Source organism: Harmonia axyridis, chromosome 4 (genome assembly GCF_914767665.1).
Source record: "Harmonia axyridis chromosome 4, icHarAxyr1.1, whole genome shotgun sequence".
Lineage (NCBI taxonomy): Eukaryota > Metazoa > Arthropoda > Insecta > Coleoptera > Coccinellidae > Harmonia > Harmonia axyridis.
In genome coordinates this window covers 17,072,646-17,096,431 of record NC_059504.1, presented here as the reverse complement: position 1 = coordinate 17,096,431, position 23,786 = coordinate 17,072,646, and the positions used below count along the sequence as shown (strand labels likewise).

At 35.4% G+C, this 23,786-nt stretch overlaps 1 protein-coding gene across 1 annotated transcript in view; it reads right to left on the bottom strand.

The window, feature by feature from the left end:
* The window catches only part of LOC123678337 (protein outspread), a 202,995-nt gene that overhangs the window by 144,894 nt on the left and 34,315 nt on the right, over positions 1-23,786 (bottom strand). The window contains exon 2 of the mRNA XM_045615319.1: positions 10,066-10,146. Within this exon, the coding sequence (XP_045471275.1) occupies positions 10,066-10,146 (81 nt within the window). The remainder of the gene's footprint in view (positions 1-10,065; positions 10,147-23,786) is intronic.

The window sequence follows — 23,786 nt, the reverse complement described above, 5'->3', positions numbered from 1 at the left end:
ATGATGTCTAAAACACTGGTGAGGGCATTCAATCATGAAAAACCTTAAGATTTAAGTGACAATTCTTGAAGGGACCGCCTTCTTGGATTTTATAATGATATTGTTACCTCTTCACTTGATTTCCGCATTATTTCCTATGGCGCTCAAGTCGTCTTTCTGTCAAATTCGTGTTTGGAGGTTAAATCGACAATAATAACAAGATCAACGACTTTTGACAGAACAAATGAATGCCGTTGATTGGTCAATCCTTTGTGTAGCGCCACCTTAAGGAAAAAAGGGGAAGAATTATCTCAAACAAAATCTAATCAGTGAATACACCAGATTTTAGACATCTTAGTCTAACCTAAGATGCATAGAAAACCTGGTGTGTCTACTTATACCTGTAAAACTTTCAGACTAAACGGGAGATTTTTCAGATTTATACCTACTTGATTTCGAGAGATCGCGGTCTGTTTCAGATGGCGCATACATCGTTTACATTTGACATTTCTCTCAATTCGCGACTCTTGTGAACCAAGGGCGTAAATCTTTTTTTCTTGGGGAGGGATAATCGAAAAAAAATTTTTGACGATAACTTTTATTTATATCTGCAATGTTAGAAAAAGAAGTTTGATGATGAAGTTTGAACCGAATTACTCGAAATAATTTTTGTTGTTACTAATTCTGTTGTTCTTACCTTATACTGGGTGTTATCAAATTAGAGTTACGAAGGAAAATGAGAAATTACTTGGATAATTTTCAGAAAAAAAAGTTTCATGAATATGAGCCCACATACGCTTTGCTTTCAATATACAGGTTGTTTCTAGTGTGTCGTACAGTTTATCAAATATTTATTAATCTTCGCTACTGATTAGGTAAATAAATACCAAAACTTAAAATTAATGTATTCATTAGAGCTTACTAGCTGGATCTTTATAATAATTTGGATTTTCCTGAGGATTACTAGAGATTATTTCTCGAAATCGATAGCAGATACGACAAAACTATAACAAACCAAAAAGTGTAGTACTGGACCAGGGTTTTTTTTCTACATTTTTCTAAACTAACAGCCATTCACCAAAATATAGTTTTGGAGGAAGGAAGCAGGCATCTTTCCAGAAAATATATCACCCTGTAGATTTGCATTCAAAATTAGCATATCACATGGTGAAAACTTTAAACTGGAATATATATGGCCAATTCATATTAAATATCTTGTGAAGGGAAGGTTATACGAAAAAAAACTTGAACTTTAACACATGTATCTCAAAACAAAATTTTTGGGGACTCATATTATAGGACTTTTTTTCTTGAAAGGATCCGGAAATCTGTCATTTTCATTTGTATCTCCAATTTAGGAACACCGTGTAATTACCCCCAGTATCCCCCCATTTCTACGCTCTTGTCGTGAACTTTGAGTATAGAACAATAATATTTTATATTCTATGGTCTGTCATTATATTCCATTCATTTGAGTAAAAATTCTTCTCAGTCTAACCTAAACAAATGACGCTTCGGATGACAGTTCGGTTAGACATATGTCATTGAAACGGGGCTGTGAAATCCGGACCACGACATGGATTACCAAGAGATCTAAAAATCCTATTAGCCATTCACAAAACGAAACACGACCTCTGCAGAGTTTGTTACTCACGAATTCCCCGAAAACGACGTATCAATTGGCGCCAAACATCCATTCGATGAAGATGATTCACCGCACCGTGAATTTGCTGGCAAATTGCGCTGAAAAATTCAGCGCTCGTGTTCGAAATCCTGTTTTCGTATGAGCGAAATCATTCCGCGAACACGTTCTGCATCATTCTTCTCGGCATCCACAATCCATCTTCTATCGGGTGCCTACAAATGCGGTCTACATTCGAACTAATTAAGAGTCGAGTTCCTAGTAATAATTATAATGATCTACGAGGCTCTTTTGCATTTCAATATAAAATTTCGCAACGGTATTCCCCCACACATAATAATAAGCATTATACAGAGTATTATGTGCTGCACATCCCATTTGTTACTGTAACCTCTATCTCATTTCATATTCTCGAGACCTCGCCTTTAATGAACAATTAACATAAATCTTCTTTATCCTGAACCGAGGCATTAAGATCTGTCGGATTTGTTTTGAGAGATTGAGGATATTTTGAGTACTGGGTCAACGGGGAAACGGATAATGTTTCGTACACGAAAATGGATAATGTGAACCAAGAGAGAATGAAAAATTTATAATACAAGGTTTTCCAATAAGAAGTTTCAATTTAAATAGCCCGTTATGTGGACTACTGTCACTTTTGAAACTGTCATATTTCAATAGTCGACAAGTAAAAACTACGCTATTACTAAAAATGACACGATACACGTTTCAACAATGTCCTGAAATCGTTAGAATTCACTACAAAATGGTGAACATTTTGCAGCCACTGTTCGCGAAACTAAAGCCCTTTTGGGCTTTGGGTTGTGAAGCAACTTCTCAGCCGGCAATAGTGAAGCTGGTGGAAAAATTTGAGCTGTTGGGACAAATAAGTGATGTGAAGATTCGAAACCGTGCGCCGTTCAAGAACAACTGAGAATATTGCTGCTGTAGCTCGTAGTGTTTGTCGATTCCTCGTCGATCTTGGCAATTAGGCTTTCCATAAATGACATATTCTGCATGAAGACATATTCTTTGTCTTAAGTCGTTTGAAGTTTAGTTAACACAAGAACTCAAACCGGCCGATCACCAAGTTGCTGATTGGGTCCTTGAAATGCATCGAAATAATTTTCGTAAGGGCATAAGGGCATCCAATTTTTCCGATAAAAATCGAAAAAACACGTTGCCAAGTAATATTTTAACAAAAATCATTAGCGCTGGTGGCAACAAAAATCCGAGTAGAATTTTGCACCTGCACGAATGCTTTATGTTAAAAAAAATATTACTTTGCATTTTGTTTTTTCGATTCTTTTCACAGGAAAAATTAAATGCCTGAATGGTATTTGACCAGACTATTTCATGAGACCACAATTACTTGTTTTCAAAGATATTGTGATCTTTCATGAAAATAGTTTTCAAGTTTTGCCGCGGGTAAACTCGAAAAACCTGCTGTCATAGAGTTTTCACAACTAGAAGGCTACCTTGTCGCATCAAGGGCTCAGAAAATCCAAGAATGTTTATTACAAACTCTCTCCATTCTCAACGTGTTACTGTTTGGTGGGGTTTTTGGGCTGGTGGTCTGATTGAATCTTACTTATTGGAAAATGAGGATGATGCAAGTGTTATGGTTAATGGATTGCACTACCGAGCTATGATTAATGATTTTTTATGGCCAGAATTGGGAGATATTAAAGTGGACGACGTTTATTTTCAACAAGACGGCGCTATGTGCCTCGCCAGCAACGAAACAATAACAATTTTGCAAGAAAAGATTCCTGGCCATGTTATTTCTCGAAGAGGTGATCACAATTGGCGTCTATAGGGCCAATAGAAGCAAGGAAGTTTTTGGGACACTTCTTGGTTCTTAAGCTATACATATAATCTGGTATGGTATTTATGGGTCTTCCGCTTGATTTTATACCTTTTTCGATCTTTCCTAGCGAAATGTATAATGTATAAAAATGAGGAACGAATGAATGAGGAGAATATATTTTCTGAATATATTCAATATTTGAATTTTCTTTGGTTCTGATGACGCTATCGATACGTAAGAGAAGTCTGACTTTGTTATTTCACATCTAATTACAATATTTCATTTCAATCAAATCTTCAACAACAGATGTTTTCTCCAGTTTTTTATGAAGTGAAGCTAAACCAAAATAGTTACTCAAAATTTTCTTGAAATCTCGTATAACACCAAAACTAAAAGCGGCTATAAGCTAACAAGAATCTTCTTAAAATCCCAATTGAGAATTACAACCGATCGCAGGTGATACCTCAGCGTAACCCCTTTCATTAGCGTCAACAGCGTCTAAGCCCAGACCAAATTCCACCGCATAATGAAGAAGACATAACGGAGAACTCGATGGTCTCGGAATCTTCCGCTATCGTCCGAATTGTAAAGACGGCAGCCCGAATTGGTCCTTGTGTGATAAAGGGAGGACATAATGGACGAATTGGCTCCCGTACACGATCGAATTCAGAGATTGCCTCACGGCCGAGCGGCGAAGAGTGAATTGAGAAGAAAAAGAGAGCGACAATTATAAATTCAATGACAAATGCTGGCGCGGCAGCGTAAGAGATTATCTGCCATTCCCGATAATGCGGGATATTTTATGTGTGTAGAGAACGAGTCTCGGACATAATCAATACGAGGAGATATGAATGTGCTGATGAATAAGTATGACCTTCGGCTGGCCGATTCTCCATCGTTTATCTGATGTGGCAGCGCGCAGAAGAGGGTGAGATCACCTCTTGTTCGGTGAGACGCGGGAGAACGCCGAATCACGCTTTGAACATACGGTATTAATTGTTCAGTGCGATGGGAGAGGGAGAGAGAAACGAAAATCAAGAGGTTGTTGAAGATGTACGTTTCCGGTCAGGTGGCTATTCCACTGGTTGAGATGAGTGGTACAATGGGAGTCTCGGTTCAGAATAGACCCTTCTTATTCGACACCAGCTATGAATACCTTGTTGAACATATAGGTACAGCTTCCATGAGCTGCTACAGACAGAGTCATACAAAGTTTTTCTCCTCGAAAACTATAAAAATTATTTGAATGAAATTGGAAATCAAATGCTATACCATATTTTCTTTTCTAGCACAATTCAATTGTGAATGACCCCCTCTTGCCAGTGAAAGAGGCAAAAACTCTTCTCATTGGCCTAGAACTTTCTGTGATATAGTTAAATGTACCTTCTACAAAGTTTCAGTGGAATGAAATAAATGAAAAATAAACAATTTAGCAAAATCTTGTCGGATTGGATCATTCGAAAAAGTTTCTTTGATACTGCGAGATCTAAAAAGCTTCTGGATCTTAGCAAGAATATGATACACCTCCTCACTAGATTCCTTACAAGGAATTGTCGCCTCAGAAAGCAACTCATGAGAATGAGTCTATCAGTAAACGACGCGACAATCATATCTAATCGACAGTCCTGACCAGTCACTTGACCATTCGAAGATCTGAACGTATAATCAGCAGAATCTACACTCGTCGTTTTCGGTTAGACTCATTTTCATGAGGTTGTTCCTACAGCGGCAATGCTCTGTGAGAAGGTAAAGCAAATTCTAGATAAGACCAAGATACTTCTTAGACCTCGCAGTACCAAAGTTTTGAGGAAACTTTTTGAAATAATCCAACGCAGGAAGATTACACAATAGTGTTACTCTTTCGATTTTTTCTTCTCCTGAAACTCTTAATTGTAAGTACCTATACCACAGAAATGTTCTGGGCTATGTTCTCCTTTTTTGACAAGTATGTTGGTCTCTTCATTTCCTTTGATTCCGAGCCGAGTGACCAGGAACCCAGACTAACGTTATTGAGTGCAGAAATCAAGATAATCGTCCTCGAATGCAAAAAAATAAGTTCACAAAGAAAATCCTCCTTGTCACATCCTCATCTGTATCTGTATCTTGTCGATGTGCGCTTCCAACTGCTCGACCACCCAAATCTGGTACCAAGTGGGTACTTACTTTTGCAGACTCCAAAAGAATGCTCCAGGAAAAAAACATTTGTCTCTAATGAAGAAGTGATTGCCAAGTCTTTTTTCACAAGTGTTTAACGTTCGTTAAATTTTTGTGGATGTTCTTGAAAAACTAAAACTTTAGTTTCTGGAAGATGACAATATTGTTGTCGAAAAGTTCGTTGAACGCTCGTAAAGTTTATGTGAATTTGAATATGATTTTTACAACTTCAGCAGTATACTATGTCAACTATGAAAAAACTTCAAACAATAAACATGGATAAATAATAATTTTTGTTTTATTAAGTCATTCCCGGAACTTTCTAGTCATAATAGTGAATGTACGTATCTATGTAAGTAAAGTTCTCCATCAATACACGAACTCATAGGACTCCAATCAAATGGGTTAATGAATCTCAACAGAAATAGATCGAATACATTCATCGAATGCATCGATCAATGTACCTAAATAGCCTGAAAAAGCGACCAACATATCGTCGAGAATCGCAATTAGAAATTCAATGATGCAGGGACAGAGCAATCATTCTCGAGAGAAGTGTGTCGAATATTGAATGAGCTGGGATGGTAATCGATTCAGAAGGAGGCAAAAAGCACTATTATTGCAACCTTGAAGGGTATATCCATTCAGGCTTTATCGGAAACCAATCAAGAGCTCGGTGGAAAGGAATCATAATAAGATGCAGATTATCGAATTCAATTGGTTCTAGGAATATTTTATTGCTGTTCGGTTGTTGTCTGCACCAATAAACGGATCGATTGCATCTTTTGATGCTACTGTCGTTTTGAGAAAATGTTCATTGTTACAGCTGAAAAAATTATCTCAAATTTTCACAACTTTTTGATAACATACAACACACACTTCGACAAACTGTTGCTTTATTGACTCTTAAAATGTGAGTGTAATGTAATATAATGTAATGTTGATCAAAACTGTTGATTCGTAGATCGCCTTTCCTACGTTGCGGCGATCATCAGGTCGATATCTTCAGTCTTGAGGTGGAGGTAGACTATACGATCTAATCGTCAGTCCTGGTCTTCAAAGCACTTGACTATCCTAAGATCTGAACGTTCAGCAGAATCTGCTCTCGTCATTTTCGGCTAGACTCATTCTCATGAGGTGGTTCCTGAGGCGGCAATGCTCTGTAAGGAGATGTAGCATATTCTATCAAGATACTTCTTAGATCTCGCAGTACCAAAGTTTCGAGGAAACATTTTGGAATGACCCAACCCAGGAAAATTCCACCAGAGTGTTTTTTCTTTCGGTTTTTCGCTTCTCCTATACTTGTAGGTATAGTATATCCTAAGTCACTTGGAGGAAGCCAGAATATTTCGATTATACAAGGGCTGCCCCAAGTTTCCAGAAATTCCTGTGGGGCCAGTGAATTTATTGCTTAACAATACTTTCAAATAAACCCTAGTTTTTAGCGGATCGCGGTAGCTACAACAAAGAGACATCTGGCCAAGCGTTTTTATGGACTAGTTCAAGTGACTTCGGATATACTATACCACAGAAAGGTTTTGAGTCCATGTGCATTTTTTCTGGAAAGTTTGTTGGCCTTTTCATTTCCCTTGATTCTCAAGTGATCAGCAACCCAGACTAAACAGACCTTGCCTATATCGTTAAGTTTTCTTCGGCACGTAAGTAAGTACCAAAGTTTCTGGGAAACTTTTTGGAATGATCCAACCCTGGAAGATTCCACCAGAGTGTTTTTCTTTCGGGTTTTCTCTTCTCCTGAAACTCTTTCTTGTATAGGTAATTTTACCTATACCACAGAAGGGTTCTGGGCCAATGTGCTTCTTTTCTGGAAAGTGTGTTGGCCTCTTCATTTCATTCCCGAGTGACTAAACAGACCTTGCCTATAACGTTGAGTTTTCTTTCGGCACGTAAACACTTCAATTGATTGAACAACTAAACTTCAATCATAGCGTTGATCGGTCGATCAAAGTTGCGTGAGATCTTCGCATTCCAAATAAGTATCGAAGAAACATGTCGAAATTAAACAGATTATGACGCTTCCAGCAACAACCAGCAGATGAGCTCTTGTGAGTGAAGACGTATGCACATAGGTATAAATGCGAAAGACATTTCATAACATACATCCCGAGATATTCGTGACTAGATAAAGCTATCGACTCGGGCATTATACCTCTAGTTGTGGCCATTAATTATACATTAACAATAGCCTTATGTGATGATATTTGTTAACCACGTTTATTACCATTATTTCAGTGTTTGTGGCATGTTTTCCACCACCACCACTTGGCGGTTTCAGCAGTGTGCTAATAGATTAATTGCTAGATAAATTTCGAGGCACCTATAATACTTGTAAAGTTTACTGAAGGTTTCGATTGACGACACCTTTCACGTAATGAGTTAATGATTATTTGGGCACCAATAATGATAGGTACACGTTGTGCAAGTATGGTTGGAAGTTGATTGGCGGTATCGCCTATATTGTTGTTGGATAAGGAATTCACTCGATGAACAATGCATGTAGGTACTGCATGGAAAAGTTGCGTCAGAGGTTCAGCACGTGAACTTCATGTCATAGACTTCGTCGAGAGGCTGTTTGACAGAATAAAAAATATTTTGCTATTTATTGAAATCCTCTCAGGTCAGTAGATTCATTTTAAAAAAATTTTTCAAATATTGGATTAACTCAGTCTTTTCTTCATTCAAATTCTTTTCAATCAAAATTGAATGACAGTTATTTCATTTCCACTTTTTTATTATTTAAATAACAATTGTTTCGCTACATACTTAGTAGCTCCTTCAGGTTTTATATTGTGAATAACTGATTTTTTGAAATGAAACTATCCATTGAATATGAAGGTACATACATGTTATTAACAAGGAATCTTGGAAATTTCATCAATAAATGATGTATAGAGAGATATTGAAGAGGGGGAAGTTGTTAACTTCCACTTGGTCATTCAATAACATTTCAATTTTATTGGGTCTATTTACTTCTCTAGCTTTTAGGAAGTTTAAACCATAACTTTCATTTTCGGTACGTAGAATTTCAAAATTATGAACTTATGTCCTAATTCTAATAAGGGATTGAAATATATAGAATAATTTTTGCTGGAAAGTCTTCATAACATAACCTTTAATGATTTTCAAAGATTATATATTGCACAAACAGAAAGATCTGTTCAGATTAGAAATAAAAAACATCTAAGGATTCCCCTCAAGAGGGAACACCACCACGTGTCTTTCTCGTGATTTGTCAATACTTTCCCAGGCGAATAAGGGCAAAAATAATGTGCGATGTTATGAGAATGATTAAACGATCAATAGAATTTAGGAATATTACAATAGTTTCAACTTTCGTCGAAAAGAAATGCCTTACTAGTCCTTTTAAAAATTTTCACATTAGAGTTTTGCCTTTTTTTCAATGATTTTTTAGGATTTTATTGCGAATATTTTCGAATTACATCAGTGCTTTGTAGAAATACCATATCATCAATTCTTTCGAGAAAACAAAGTATTAGACGATATTTTCTCTATTTCAGTCAAGTTTTGTGAAATATTGTCGAAATTCAATGAAAAATTTAGATTTTGCATCCTAGTGACTTTTGTATTGTATTTTCGGAGTTGGTGTGACTGTTACGAAAATTGACAGATTACGGAATTTCAATTTGAATCGTACGTTTCGAATTTTGAAATAATTTATAATTACGCTTTAAATTCGTGAATTATGTCTGACGAAATCGATTTAACATTACCAGAATTAAGAAAAATGCGAATAATATTGCAAAATATTTCACTATATCCAAATTATATTATATTGGTAATTAACGTGTGTTGAAATTTGTTGGGATCGGAAGTCAGTGTAGACAATCACAAAACGAAAAATATAACTGAAAACAATGCTGTAATGAGTTCACTACAACACTATTTTTAGTGCTGTAATGAACTTATTACGATACTGAAATAGAGAAAATAAAATTTGAACGATCAAGTGTAAATTAACAACTCGGCGCTTTCAAATATCTTATGTAGACCATATTGCTAGAATTTCCAGGAGCCCTTATTAATAACATGTACCTATATAAGGGATAGCTCCATTTTTAATAATTCATTTATTGCAAATGTAAAATATGAAGCAGCTACGGTGTAGCGAAACAATTGTTATTTTAATAATAAAAAGGTGGAAGTAGAATAACTATCATCGAATTCCAATTTTATCAAGTATATCTAATTTTAATCCATAATCAATGAAAACACGAATGGAATTCTTCGAATAATAAAAAAGAACAAGTGAACAGCTTCTCGTTTTATCCTCTCGAAACAAAAACACGAACCAAAACCTCTCCACCAGATAAGACAAGCAAGTATCGAATTTCTTCAGTTCATTGTTTTCAAATTCACGCACTTCTGAATCTAGAAGAGAGTACCATGTCGACACACACTCGAGATCTGACGGGTTCCTCGAAGAGGATCCCCAGGTACCTACCTTGGTCCGATTCAGCGGCACGGAGAAGTCCCAGTCTGGGGCCACGAACAGGTATCCGCTTCGGGCTATGGAACGGCTTGCCTGTAACAAATTCCACACATAAGACATGCGAACAAAGACCGAGATAGGTACGTGATGGGCCAAAGATGACCTGGGGCCATCGGTTTCGAGGATGTTGCGTATTATTTTGAAATCGGTGAAAAGGATTTCTGGATTTCGACACGGAACGCCACTTAGAATGGCTAGGGAACAATCAGAGAATTAGCAGAAGTAGAAGGTGGTCCAATTTATACTAAAATAATGAGTTAATAATAAATTAATAATGAAAAATTAATGTTAGGTATTGAATTTTTGTGGAATCGAATGAATTAGATATATATGAATTAGGTATTCATGGCTTGACTTGAGCTTGACTTGAAAGCAACTCAAGTTCAAGTGAAGTAGTGGTTTTTCAATGTTAAGTCAAGTACTTAATCAATGAATACTTGACTTGACATTAGGGATTCAAGGCCTGGCTTGATATTCAAGCTACTTGACTCAAGCTCAAGCCAAATAACTTGAGCTTGCCTTGAAATTAACTCAAGTTCAAGTCAAGTAGTAGTTTTTCAATGTTAAGTGATGTTATTCAATAGATAAATACTTGACATAACATTGGAAAACGACTTGAATTGAACTTGAGTTGGTTTTAGGTCAAGCTCAAGGTACTTGGCTTGAGCTTGAGTCAAGTACATAGCTTGAATATCAATCCAAGCCGTGAATCCTTACTTGACATTGAAAAACTACTACTTGGCTAGAACTTGAGTTGATTTCAAGTCAAACTCAAGTCAAGTAGCTTGAATATCAAGTCGAGTCTTGAATCCCTAATATGAATACGTAGACACTCAAGGCGAAAAATCATGTAGAGTTTCTCTAACGACTGGACTGGACATATAATGCTTCACTACTATGAAAAAACTCTCATAATCAAAGGTAACCAAGATCCACTAGAAAAAAATACTGTTCGAACTTTTTGCATTCGTGATTATCCAATTAAACTGTTGTGCTTTGGATTCATGATATCATTTTCGCTAATTATCAATAAGAATAAAACCTACTAATTATAAACAAAGATTTGTTATTCCCACATAAATTGCTATTATCTTAAAATTAAAAAGAGTTTTTTATATACAATAATTTTATGGTGATAATAGCTAGGTGTTCCTCCAAAATTGTGGATTGAATTCTACTAAATGCTTTTTCAATAAGAGGTTTCATTTTGAATAGCCTGCTATCTGGGCAGCTGTCGCTTTTGAAACTTTCGTCTTTTGACATATAACAAGTGAAAACTACGCTATTACTAAAGATGGAAAGATACACGCTTCAACACGCATTAAAATTGTTAAATTTCGCTACAAAAATGGTGACAATTTTGCAGTCACAGTTCGCAAACCTAAAGCACTTTTGGATCGTCGTGAAGCACCTTTTCAGCCGTTAATGGTGAAACTGGTGAAAAAAGTTGAGTTGTTGGGGTAATTTAGTGAATAGAACCCGTTTGCGTCGCTCGAGAATAACTGAGGATATTGCTGCTGAGGCCCGTAGTGTTGACGAAAACCCAGGTTTCACTTTTCCTCGTCGATCTTGGGAAATATTCATTTCACAAAGACATAACACCGTATTTTGGCCTGAAGACTTAGGTCTTGAGGCTCTTAAAGTTCAGTTATCACAAGAACTCCAGCCGGTCGATCACCAGCAACATCGTTTCTTCGCTGTCTTGGTCCTTGAAATGCATCAAAATGATCAGGATTTTCATAGAAGAATCCTCTTCAATGATAAGGCCCATTTTTACCTCAGAGGCTACTTTAATAAACATAATTGGCACATTTAGGGCTATGAAAATCCCAGAATGGTTGAAAAACCTCTCTGTCCTCAGCGTATCACTGTTTGGTGCAGTTTTTGGGCTGGTGGTGTGATTCGATCTTACTTATTCGAAAATGAGGTTGGAGCAACTGTTATGGTCAGTGGATTGCGCTAACCAGCTATATGAGTAATAGTTTTTTATGGCGAGAATTGAAAGATATTGATGTGGACGATGTTTATTTTCAACAAGACGCTGCTATGTGCCACACAAGCAACGAAACTATCGCAATTTTTTAATAAAATTATCTGGCCGTGTTATTTCTCGAAGAGATGAATACAATTGGCTACCGACATCTTGTGATTTAACACCTTTAGACTTTTTGCATTGGAGTCACGTGAAGGATAAAGACCATAAAGATGAAATTCGTGAAGGTATTGCTTACCTTTCTCTCTACAATTAAATAAACATCCATTGATTTTCCTTAAAATATACTCGTTTTTTTTTTATATCAAAATGAAATCTCTTATTGGCCTTATGAAAAAGCGATGTAATACCTACGTACATTTTTCAACTCTGCCAAAGTTTATGCCAATAAACTTCCCTGAAGCATCATAATGAAAAGCCACATCACAAACCTGTAAAATTTTTTCAATGATCCAAAATTGGAAATAACGAAGCAAAACGTGGGTATCGATATCTGCTGCGATCTATCATTTCTAATAGCTTCATAACTTCTTCTAAGTTGATGTTCCTCACTCGTTTCACGGTTCAATTCACCTCAAAGATAATTTTAGTGCTTGAGGATGATTCAAGGTCCGAGATTTCTGTTTTTATACATGTAATGTAGGTTAATATTAAGCGAATGGACCTCAGGCGAAACCAGTTGGACAGTTAGTGTAGCGTACAGTGTTGCGGTTCAAGAAGTGTAAGTGATTTGGCAATTTTATCTTCAAATATTGGTCGATGGATATGCCGAATATGGTACCTCACGATGACGAAATAAGCGGGGTCAATATTTGGTTTTTCTATTTGAATTTTTTCCGTTGGGAATTTTTAGGTGTTATTTCGGTCCTAGTGCGTAATCGTATGCATAATTATCTGCTATTTGTGAGATATGGAATATGAGTCGTTTTCGGGAAATATTTACTTTACCGAAAAAAAAATTAGTGGATTATTAATCCTTTGAAGATCACTGAACCGTGATCAGTAAGTGCTGAATTGATCCAGCTCAAAAGCTCCAAGTCAACGCTTTCATCAATCTTTTTCGATATTCTGCTTGAATTTCCTATGGTTCTGATGATACTTGCAGCAAATTAGAAAAAACTTAGACCTGTTGTCAATGAAATAATAAATTTTCAATATTCCACATCAATTTTTCTTTTCTGTCTTTTCTGACTTTTCGAGTCTTCTGCAAATTTGCGAATCACTCCACATTTGGTCCAAAAGACAGTGCAATATTTTAAAAATTACCTCTATAAAATGTCAATAAGTCCATTTATTCAAATGGCATGCCCTGATTTTTTTGCCTCTCAGTTAACTTTCAACGTATTCAGTTTCAAAGGGATAAGATAACTCAACTCTAATAATATCAATTAAAATAAGCCAAATCAAGGAAATCATCAAAATATTTGGAATCATTCAATTTTAACGAAATAAAATGAAGACCAAGTAAAAAAAAAGCAACATAGTCCGAATTATTGTTAAGAGTTCGAAATTTCTGCTTTCAGCAGAAAAAGTTTCATCAATATTTATAACTCATAATATTGATGTACTCAGATATCTTGCAAACTTTTTTAATAATTTCAATATGATCGAAATGAAGAGCAGTTCAATTTGAACACAGTTTGCAGCTATCTGAGCAGATCATACGAGCGATGAATATTGAAAATATGAACTATGAAACTATATTTCTGTTTTTTCACGTGGTCTCCATTTCATTTTGTCAAAATGAATTTTGCCAAATATTTTGATGGTTTCTTGGATTTGGCTTATCTGTAAATGTAATTATCAGTAGGCATTCAGTAGAGTTGAATAATCTGATCCTTTTGAAATGAATGCGTGGGCATCTGTCTCAACAAAAAATGAAGAGTACTCACTAGGTTTTCCGACAAGCAAAAAATGAGGGCATTCCATTTGAATAAATGCTTTTATTGACATTTTCTAAAGATTATTTTTAAAAAACTGCAGTGTCTTTCGGACCACATGTAGAGTGATACGTTAATTTACTGAATTAACTCGAATTATTTTCAAGATATGATCTTCAGTTTAAACCTTTGTATCCAAGAAATTTGTCGAAAAGAGGGGCCTAATACGTCAAAAAGTACCACAGATAAATGCTGACAAATGAGATAATTCGAAATCAGATTTTCATGAAGATTATGATTATGATAAAAAATTGGGTGTTTTCATTCAAAAAACCAGGCCACTTTCATCCTGTAGAGTAAAAAATAATTCTAAATTATGCGCTGAGTGCTGTCGATTCCGTCAAAATCTGAATCATTTTCCTAACCAAAAGTTATCGACCGATCTAGCACTATTGACTCACTTTGTATATGGTTTTCCAATAGAAATTATACAGTTTAAAATGGTGATAAACAAAACACTGTGTTATTCTTTTTACATTTCTTTTATCATTTGTGTCTTGTAGGTAAAGTCATTCAATTAGGAGAATATACACGTTCCAACAACGTTTAGTTTATAATTGTTAAATTATTTCATCAAAATCAGTTCTCATTTGTAAGTGCTGACAGAATTTTAAAAACCATTCATGGACGACATTATTCAGTTAATCAACCCGATATTCATCGTATTGTAGGCAAATTTTGAGGTGGCTCAGTACATATGGACCTCGTGTAAATGTGTCTACAAATGACGAATAGTCGATTAACTGAATAATGTTGTCCATAAATTCTTCTTAAATCTCTTTTAGTACTTATTCACAAATGAGCATTGATTTTAATAATACAATTTAACAATAACAATTTCAAAGCGCTGTTGAAGCATGTATATTTCTATGATTGAATGGCATAACCTGCTGAACAAAAATGGCATGAGAAATGTCTAAAATTATACGCAATATTGCATTTGAAACTATTTTTTTTCGGAATTTTTCAAATATATTATTTGGCCATTGACAGTTTACTGCTCGGAGTTTTGGCACAGAGGACCAGGGTTCGAGTCCACCGTTTTCCTATAAGTTTTTTAATTTTCTCAACCATTTTGAGACACTCTACGAGGAAATAATAAAGCAAAGTATGTAATTTGCAGTGTTTTCCATTTCCGAATCAATCCAGACACCCACGAAATTTCCAGCGATGATCCAATTCATATTATTCAATTCGTCACACCAAACCGAGGCCGTGTTAATTCCCAACAAACAACTCTGCTCCAAGAATTATACCCGAGGATGACTTAAGCCACATCCACATCGCCGATCCTCTCGATCCAATGAATTTCAATTAATACGGACTTATTACTGCGAATATGACATGGATTCTAAACATAGACTTGCATCTCCCACAATGAGAATACTATGTAAATCTGACGACACGATCCTACCTTGAGACCGTCATTATCTAATTTTTTTCCCTTCCAGTAATCGAGGAGAGCACTCCTGAAATGACATTAAGCATTTTTCAGCGGCCGCCTTACCTCCCATACCCTCACCCGATGCCTTATTTGTAAAATTGTCGGTGCCACGTCTGTAATTTTCACCTATTTTGCTCTTGTTTCGTTGGGAAGGCACGTCGACCAGTCTGAATCGCCCTGAGGAATTACTGACACAAACATTATTCCGTACACACACATTCACAAATCCAGTTAACGTTATACGGCCGGTCGTTTTCGAGCAGTACTAATCGAAAGGGTGGGGGCAGAAAATTAAATTAACGTTTTTATTGCGGTTCATTATTTTTCAATATTTTTTTCAATTGCCATTTTTTCCCTTTTAAAGCGTAAGCGATCTGCATCGTGTTTTATTTTAATTCTATGGCATAACCTACTGAACACAAATGACATAAGGAATGTCAAAAAATAATTCATGATGTTGCAATCATAGAGTAATAAACATAGATAGAGGGAGTATACGCAATTTTTACATCCCCAACATGGTTAGATCACGATGTTCCGATTTACTATATCGTTATAAATCTATATTATATTTGATGAAATATTTTTATTTGAGTGATTCTCAATTAAATATGCAAATTTGATAATTTGGAATGCGATATTTTCCCTAATTGTCGAATTCATAAAGCAGAATATTTATTATTTTCTGTATCTATCTGCTGAAATCCAAGTGTTTTTGGTTTTGGCAACTATTGCTCTCCTAGAGTCATCCGTTATTTCACGACGTTTGGCGCGCTTGAAGTTTGTTTTCTGAATTTCTGATAAATTTAGGTATTCATCCCAATATATTTTGATTTGATATGAAACGTTGATTCACTTGGGACATAAGAAGTGCGTTCTTTGTCGAGAAACTCGCGAATTTAGTGAAATATCGTAGCGCTGATATGTTTTCAGTTCCACGCGCTTCCTGTCAAATTTGATAGTTCATGTGGGGACAAAATTTGCTTTTTGAAAATGACATATGTTCTCTCTATCTATGTTTATTGCTCCGAGGTTGCAATTATAACTATTTCAAAGTGTTTCTTTCCTATTGAAGAACCTGTATATTTTAAATCTAAAGATATACACAATGTTTCGAATAGAAATTGTTGAATATTTAACAAACCAATAGAAAAGTCCCCGGTCTACCATAGTAAAGCACATTTTTTTGGCAAAATTCAATTTTATTAGTCAACATAGTTGCCTGCGAGGGCGATACAACGATCATAGCGATCTTCCAACTTTTCGATAACATTTTTGTAGTACGATTTGTCTTTCGCTTCAAAATAGGCCTCAGTTTCGACGATTACTTCTTCATTGGCGCTAAATTTCATTCCAGCGAGCATTCTTTTGTGGTCGGAGAACAGGAAAAAGTCGCTGGGGGCTCAATCTGGCGAATACGGTGGATGCAGAAGCAATTCGAAGCCCAATTCATGCAATTTTGCCATTGTTGTCATTGATTTGTGACACGGCGCATTGTCTTGATGAAATAGAACCTTTTTTTCTTCAAATGGGGCCTTTTTTTTAACGATTTCATCTTTTGACGATCCAATAACGCAATATTCTTGAGCTAGGAGGATAAAAGCAGATTTTTTGCAAATATCTCTGATAGTTTCCAAGAAAATATCTGGACGGCGTATGTATGACGAAGGGATTTTTTTACTAGATTTTTAGATTCAACACATTCCAAAACTGAAAATTTGAAGGTGTGTTGAAATTATTTCTCTTAACCTATTCCAAGAGTTTTTATTTTTGAGGATAATAAACCAAAATTAGATGAAAAACACTTAAAACTATTGTATAAAATTTGTATTTTTATTTGAGGGTGAACTTGTTGTAATTGAAGATAAGTAGGTGCATGATCTTATTATTATTATTATTATGATATATTTTGAATTTTGAACACTCAAATTTACCATTTGTATTTTTTTAACTCCTATAGCCTTTGACATCCCCACACTAGACAATGAATTTTTCCCACCATGTACACAACCGGGCGGTTGGACAGAATCTATTCTAACCTGAAATTCTTCATTAGCAAGTCCACTCAATTGTTCAAGATCACTCTCGACTGCAATAAAAGTACCTTTGAAAACTTTCAACGCTTTAGACGCTCTGCATAGTTGCTCTATCAGAGCAGCACCCAGTGATCTCCGACATGATCTAGTAATAATTGTTATCCATTACAGTCAGCCCCAACACCCATTCAATTACATTTGACATTGAGAATTAATAGCATTGTTGCAGACAGGAATCCATTTTTTTGCCAGTGTTAATTACTATAAAATGATTTTATAATGTAAACAGCGGGTAATCCTATATTTTCTGAAAAATATATGAGCAACTGGTTTTAAATAACCTGCTCTGCAGAGAATACGATACGACCGTGTTCTCTGCCATGTTTATTTATAAAGTAGAGAGAAAACTCGCGAAACTAATACTTATGAAGACCATCATTTTGTGAATGATTATACGCTGGTATTTTTCTCTATTTTTTCTGGTTGTGGTAATACGCAGGGAACGGATCAGATGCAGGGGCGAAATAAGAGATCGAGACTTGATTATATGGTATCTACAAATGATTCTAATTGAAATACAGGAAAAAATTCTGTAGGATTCTTCGAGCAACAAAAAGGTGGTCATCCTTATTATCTGTCGAAATAATTATATGGGTGTAACAATCCTCGAGAGTCCTCACTGGGTTTCTGTTTTACTCACGAAGGCTTGAACGAATTGGCTAATGTGTTCTTCTGGATAGGATACCTTTTTGTGACATAATTGAGGATGATCTAATAAATGCCTCAGGATTTCCAAGTGAAACATAGGTATTAGGTTGGAGAGAAGTAATTTTGTAGTTTGCGCCTTTTTTAAATTTATTTAATTGTTTATTGGTCACAGCAGATCATACGATACGGTATTGTATAGGTTGGAGTGTAAAATGAAGGTAATCAAAGGAAGAAATTCGCCATATATTACGAGAAGAACGAGTGGAAAACGACCAAAAAAAATGTCACGTATAAGAGTATCCTCAATCGCAATAAAATCGACCCATTTCTGAAGTAAATGATGACTGCAGATGAAAATTGGGTTACTTACGACATTATCAAGCGACAGAGATCATGGTAGAAAGCCAACAAAGCAGCCCAAACCATGTCCAAGCTAGAATTGACTGTCAGGAAGGTGTGTTTGGTGAGATTGGCAGGAAAAACTCTGTTAAGAGCTGCTCCACTATGGTCAAACGTTCAATTCTGCCCTCTACTGTGAAAAACTCGACCGTTTGAAGCTGGCGATAGAACAGAAGCGGCCAGCTCGGATGGAAAGTTCTTATACAACCACTCTACAGTCCGGACCTGACACCAAGTGACTACCACCTGTTCCTGTCTATGGCCATCGCGCTTGGGGGTACAAATTTAGCCTCAATAAAGGCCTGAGAAAATTGGTTGTTCGAGTTTTTTGTCAATATGGAAAAGGGCTTCTACGAGAGGTGCATAATAAAGTTGGATTCTTGTTGTTAACAAGGTATCGATCAAAACGGTGCATATTTACTTAAATTGGGAGATTTTAACACTTTTTATAAAGCATTGAAATGAAGCAAAAAATAAGAGATTACATTTTCTCTAACTTAATACACACATCGTTAAAAGTCTTGGCCCCCCTATCAACTCTAAACTCTCAACTTGTTGAATGTAACAAGTGTGAAATCTTCACAATCTTACCACTCAAATGAAAACAATCATTCAACAAAAAATGTCCAGTTTTCAGCGAATAACAAGAGTTGTTAACATTAAGCATATTCTGTGAAAATTCTGGGGCATCCAATTTCAAGAATAGCAGTCTTACATCAAAAAGCTCTTTCGAACCACCAGATCGCGCAACGTTTGAATATTCCACGGACTTCAGTAAGGTGAATAGAGGCCCTTTTCCTGGAAACCAGCAGTCTTGCCCGGAGACCGGTGCCCGGTCAACCCAGATTAACATCTGCAAGAGAACACCATTATATCGCAAAGTTTACTCGAAGGAATCGAACGGTATCTGTAACAGCCCTTCGAAGACATTTTTCAGGACCTATAGACGGGTAGTCTCAACCAGTATCATAAGGAGACGGTTGTATTCCTCAAATTTAAGGTAGAGGAGACCTTTATGAGTACCTAGGCTATCACCTGGACATAGAGCTACCCATCGGCAATGGGTAGAACACCACCAAGACTGGCTTTTACCACAATGGCGCAACGCACTTTTTTGGGAGTCACGATTCGGTTTACCAAGTGATAATGGACGAGTAAGGGTTTGGAAAGGTCCAATAATATTAGTGAGACTCAATTTCGCCCGGGAAGTTGTGCCCTTTCAAGGCGGATCAATAATGTATCAATAATAATGTTCGGTCACCATACCCCTTTCGTTATCGTTGAATTAACAATTACTGATGCCATTTACGTAGAAAACATCATTGAACCAATCATTGTTCCTCTGCGCAACAAATTTGGGGATAATTCCATTCATCAGTATGATAACGTCCCACCACACCGTACACGAAAGGTTCAAAACATTCTCCAAGAGAACAATATCCAGAGAATAATCTGGCCAGCAAACTCACCAGACATGAATCCAATTGAGCATTTATGGGATAATTTAGGGAGAGCAATATCCAATAGACAAAAACCACCCTCAACTTTTCAGGAATTGAATTCAGCCTTTCAAAAAGAATGGAATGATTTGTTCGAAAATATCTTCAATGACTTGATTCGTGGGATGCCTAGGCGCATTGGGCATTGAATTTGAATTGGGATTGAAAGAAGAGGTGGTAATACGGACTATTGGATTCAGTTGTGGAATAACTATAACTAATCAAAAATAGATAATCGATATAATTTAGATTTTTTATTATTCTTCCTATTTTGTGTCATCCTGCATAAAGCAAACAAAGATTTTCTATCAGATATATAACAGTTGAAATGGAGAAAAATGTTTATCTCATTTCCAGAATATAGACTGTTTATTTCTTGACAACCTAGAAGGGGCAAGATCTTTGATGATGTGTGAATTTGCAATATTATAATATGTGAAACCTCAGAGTAATAATGTTTATTACTCTATGTGTGAAACATAAATTATTTGGTAATTTTTTAGATTAGTAGCTAGGTATATCTGTAAGCTAGCTAGATCAGCGGACTACCTAATCAACTCAACCGAAATTAAGTAGCTACGGAAATGGATATGAATAGAACACATTTATTTTTTTAATCAAAACCTCGTTTTGCGATAACAAATCGATATCATCAAAAGATCCGTTGAAATGGCGAAACAATATCGGTCATTTCATTTTTTGCAAGATGATTCATTGGGAATAATAAATGACTGTCCGAATATCTTAAATGAGCGGAATTGTACTGAAGCAATCATTAGATTGGACTAAATTTGATGTCATCTAGCAGAACGTTAACAAACCAGAACAGATCATTTTGAGGGAAACCTCATTCGGTTTTTTATAATCGAAGAACCCAACCTCAAAAACACAAACCGACAGTGGGAATATATCCTAATTAGGAAAAATTATATAAAAGATGTTAGCTCGAAAAAAATCTGAAGTCATCAGGTAGGATATCAACAAATCAGATTATGCTGGGAAATAATCATTTAGATGTCTGAATGAAAAAACTGACCTCGAAACAGACAAACATTATTATTTTTTATTTGATTATATCTTTCTCTCTATCCATGCAAGGTTAATTTCATTCTCATCAAAATCACACACAGCTAGGAGGAAAATTATTAAAAAGAAATTGCGATTTCATTTTCTCTCATTATGATTAAAATATTTCAATTTAATAATAATAATATCATGAATGCTCCATATAAAGTTTTCAAAATCAATAAAAAACTGTTTTCGAAAACGATTCTCAAAAAATATAAATTTTAATATATTCCTAAAACAAGCAAAAAATGTATTAAATCTTAAAACAAACATTAGAAGCTCATTTACAAATATTTGCTACGTTTTAGTAGGTTGTAAAGATAGCTAAAATAAATAGGATTATTGGTATGTTCCCATGATTATCTAACAATACTCGTATATTGATAAAGTTTGAAATGAATCGACCAGTAAACTTTGTTGATCACAAGAGTATAATTTTTTTAATTTAATTCCAAATGTATACCAGGATAACATTATTTTCAGGAAGATTAAAGCAAATGTTTTTCGCGTCAAATTTCAAATATTTTTCAAATATAAAAGTTTTTTTCACATCGTTAAAACAGATTCAGTTATTGTTAAAGAAAATAAATAATTTATTTCTTTAGTATAAAACTAGGAATGATGTATCACTAGCAGAAGGTAAACATGGTTAAAATCAAACGGAATTCTCATAATTCAATCAATGTATTCATATTAAATATCCAACAATTTTTTGCTGAAAATCAACCTCAAGATTACCCTCAACTCATTATGATATTTTATATAGGTCACAACCCAGATAATTCCTAACCATTATTAGAATATCAATCAAAAGAATAATAGAACAACCGTAAATTCTATAGTTGGGCGATATAAAATGCTGTTATTATCAATCAATTTCCAAATTGAAGACTATCGACTCGTTATTTGATATCTAACCAAAGCTATCGAAGCAGGCAATAAAATCCATCTAAGATGGAATATTTCTTCCGGGTGTAAATTTGTATAGGTATATTTGAGGAATAATAAATCAGCCGCAATGTCAATAGATTTATTAGTTCGGAGCGTTGAACCTTACAACGTCATTAAATCTGGTAGAAGATTATTATAGATTCATAACAATATTTCATTATCAACTTTCGACCAAATATAAATTTCGAAGAATGACGTGTTATCGTCTTCCTCCTTTCTAATAATTCTATCAATTAGAGATATGCATAATTTATTGTTTGAAACAATTATAATGAGACTTTAATTGATAACAAATTCTTGTAAGTAGAAACCATTATCAAGGCGAAAAATTCTTCAACAAAAAAATTCGAGAAAGTGAATTGAATTAAAGTGCTGGTTCTTCCAGATACTGGCTGTGCCTGAGGATGGTGTTGTAAGAGACAAAAAATAAATTGTTGTATATGCCAAATTTTCTCAACAATATTATTTTTTTCAATGAGCATATTATTACTAAACATTCAACAGTTTATATTCGGAACATGGTGTCATCGGTGTCAAAAATTTCACATTAAAAAAATAACGAAATTTTGCTATTTTTGCAAATCAAGTTGAGGCTGATGTGATAGAATTAAATCGAGATGGAAATTGTTTTGAGTATTTGTCAGGTAAATTCACTGAGATTATCATTGAAAAGTCCCCGATCTGATGCACAGATGGCGGTGCTCACATCGAGCTCACAATCGATCAAAAGCAACAACGTGTTAATGATTCTGAGTAATGTTTGAAGGTGTTCAAGTGCAATAAACCTGAATTTTTGCGTCGATATGTGACAATGGATGGAACATGGCTCCATCATTTCACTCCGGAGTCCAATCGATCGGACTGCACACGATGAACCGAATCCAAAGCGAGGAAAGCACAACAGTCAGCTGGCAAGGTTATGACATCAGTATTCTGAGATGCGTAACGTACAATAATGATTAATTACCTCCAAAAGGACCAGACCATCAACAGCGATTATTATATAGTGTTATTGGATCGTTTGAAGGATGAAATTGTTCAAAAACGGCCCCATTTGAAGAAAAAAAAAGAAAAAAAAGTGCTGTTTCATCAAGACAATTCGCCGTGTCACAAATCAATGAAAACATTGGCAAAATTGCATGAATTGAGCTTCGAATTGCTTCTGCATCCACCGTTTTCGCCAGATCTGGCCCCCAGCGAATTTTTCCTGTTCCCAGACCTCAAAAGAATGCTCGCTGGAAAGAAATTTAGCTCCAATGAAGAAGTTTTCGATGGAACTGAGGCCTATTTCGAAGCGAAAGATAGATCGTACTACAAAATTGATATCGAAAAGTTGGAAGATCGCTATAATCGCTGTATCGCCCTCGAAGGCAACTATGTTGAATAATAAAATCGAATTTTCCCAAAAAAATGTGTTTTACTATGGTAGACCAGGGACTTTTCGATTGGCATTGGCATGTTAAATATTCAACAGTTTCTATTCGGAACATTGTGTCATTGGTGTCGGATGACAAAATAACGAAAAAAATTTGACATTAATAAATTACTTTTTGCAATTTTTGCAAATCAAGTTGGGCCTGATGAGATAGCATTAAATCGAGATGGAAATTGTTTTGAGTACTTGTCAGGTAAATT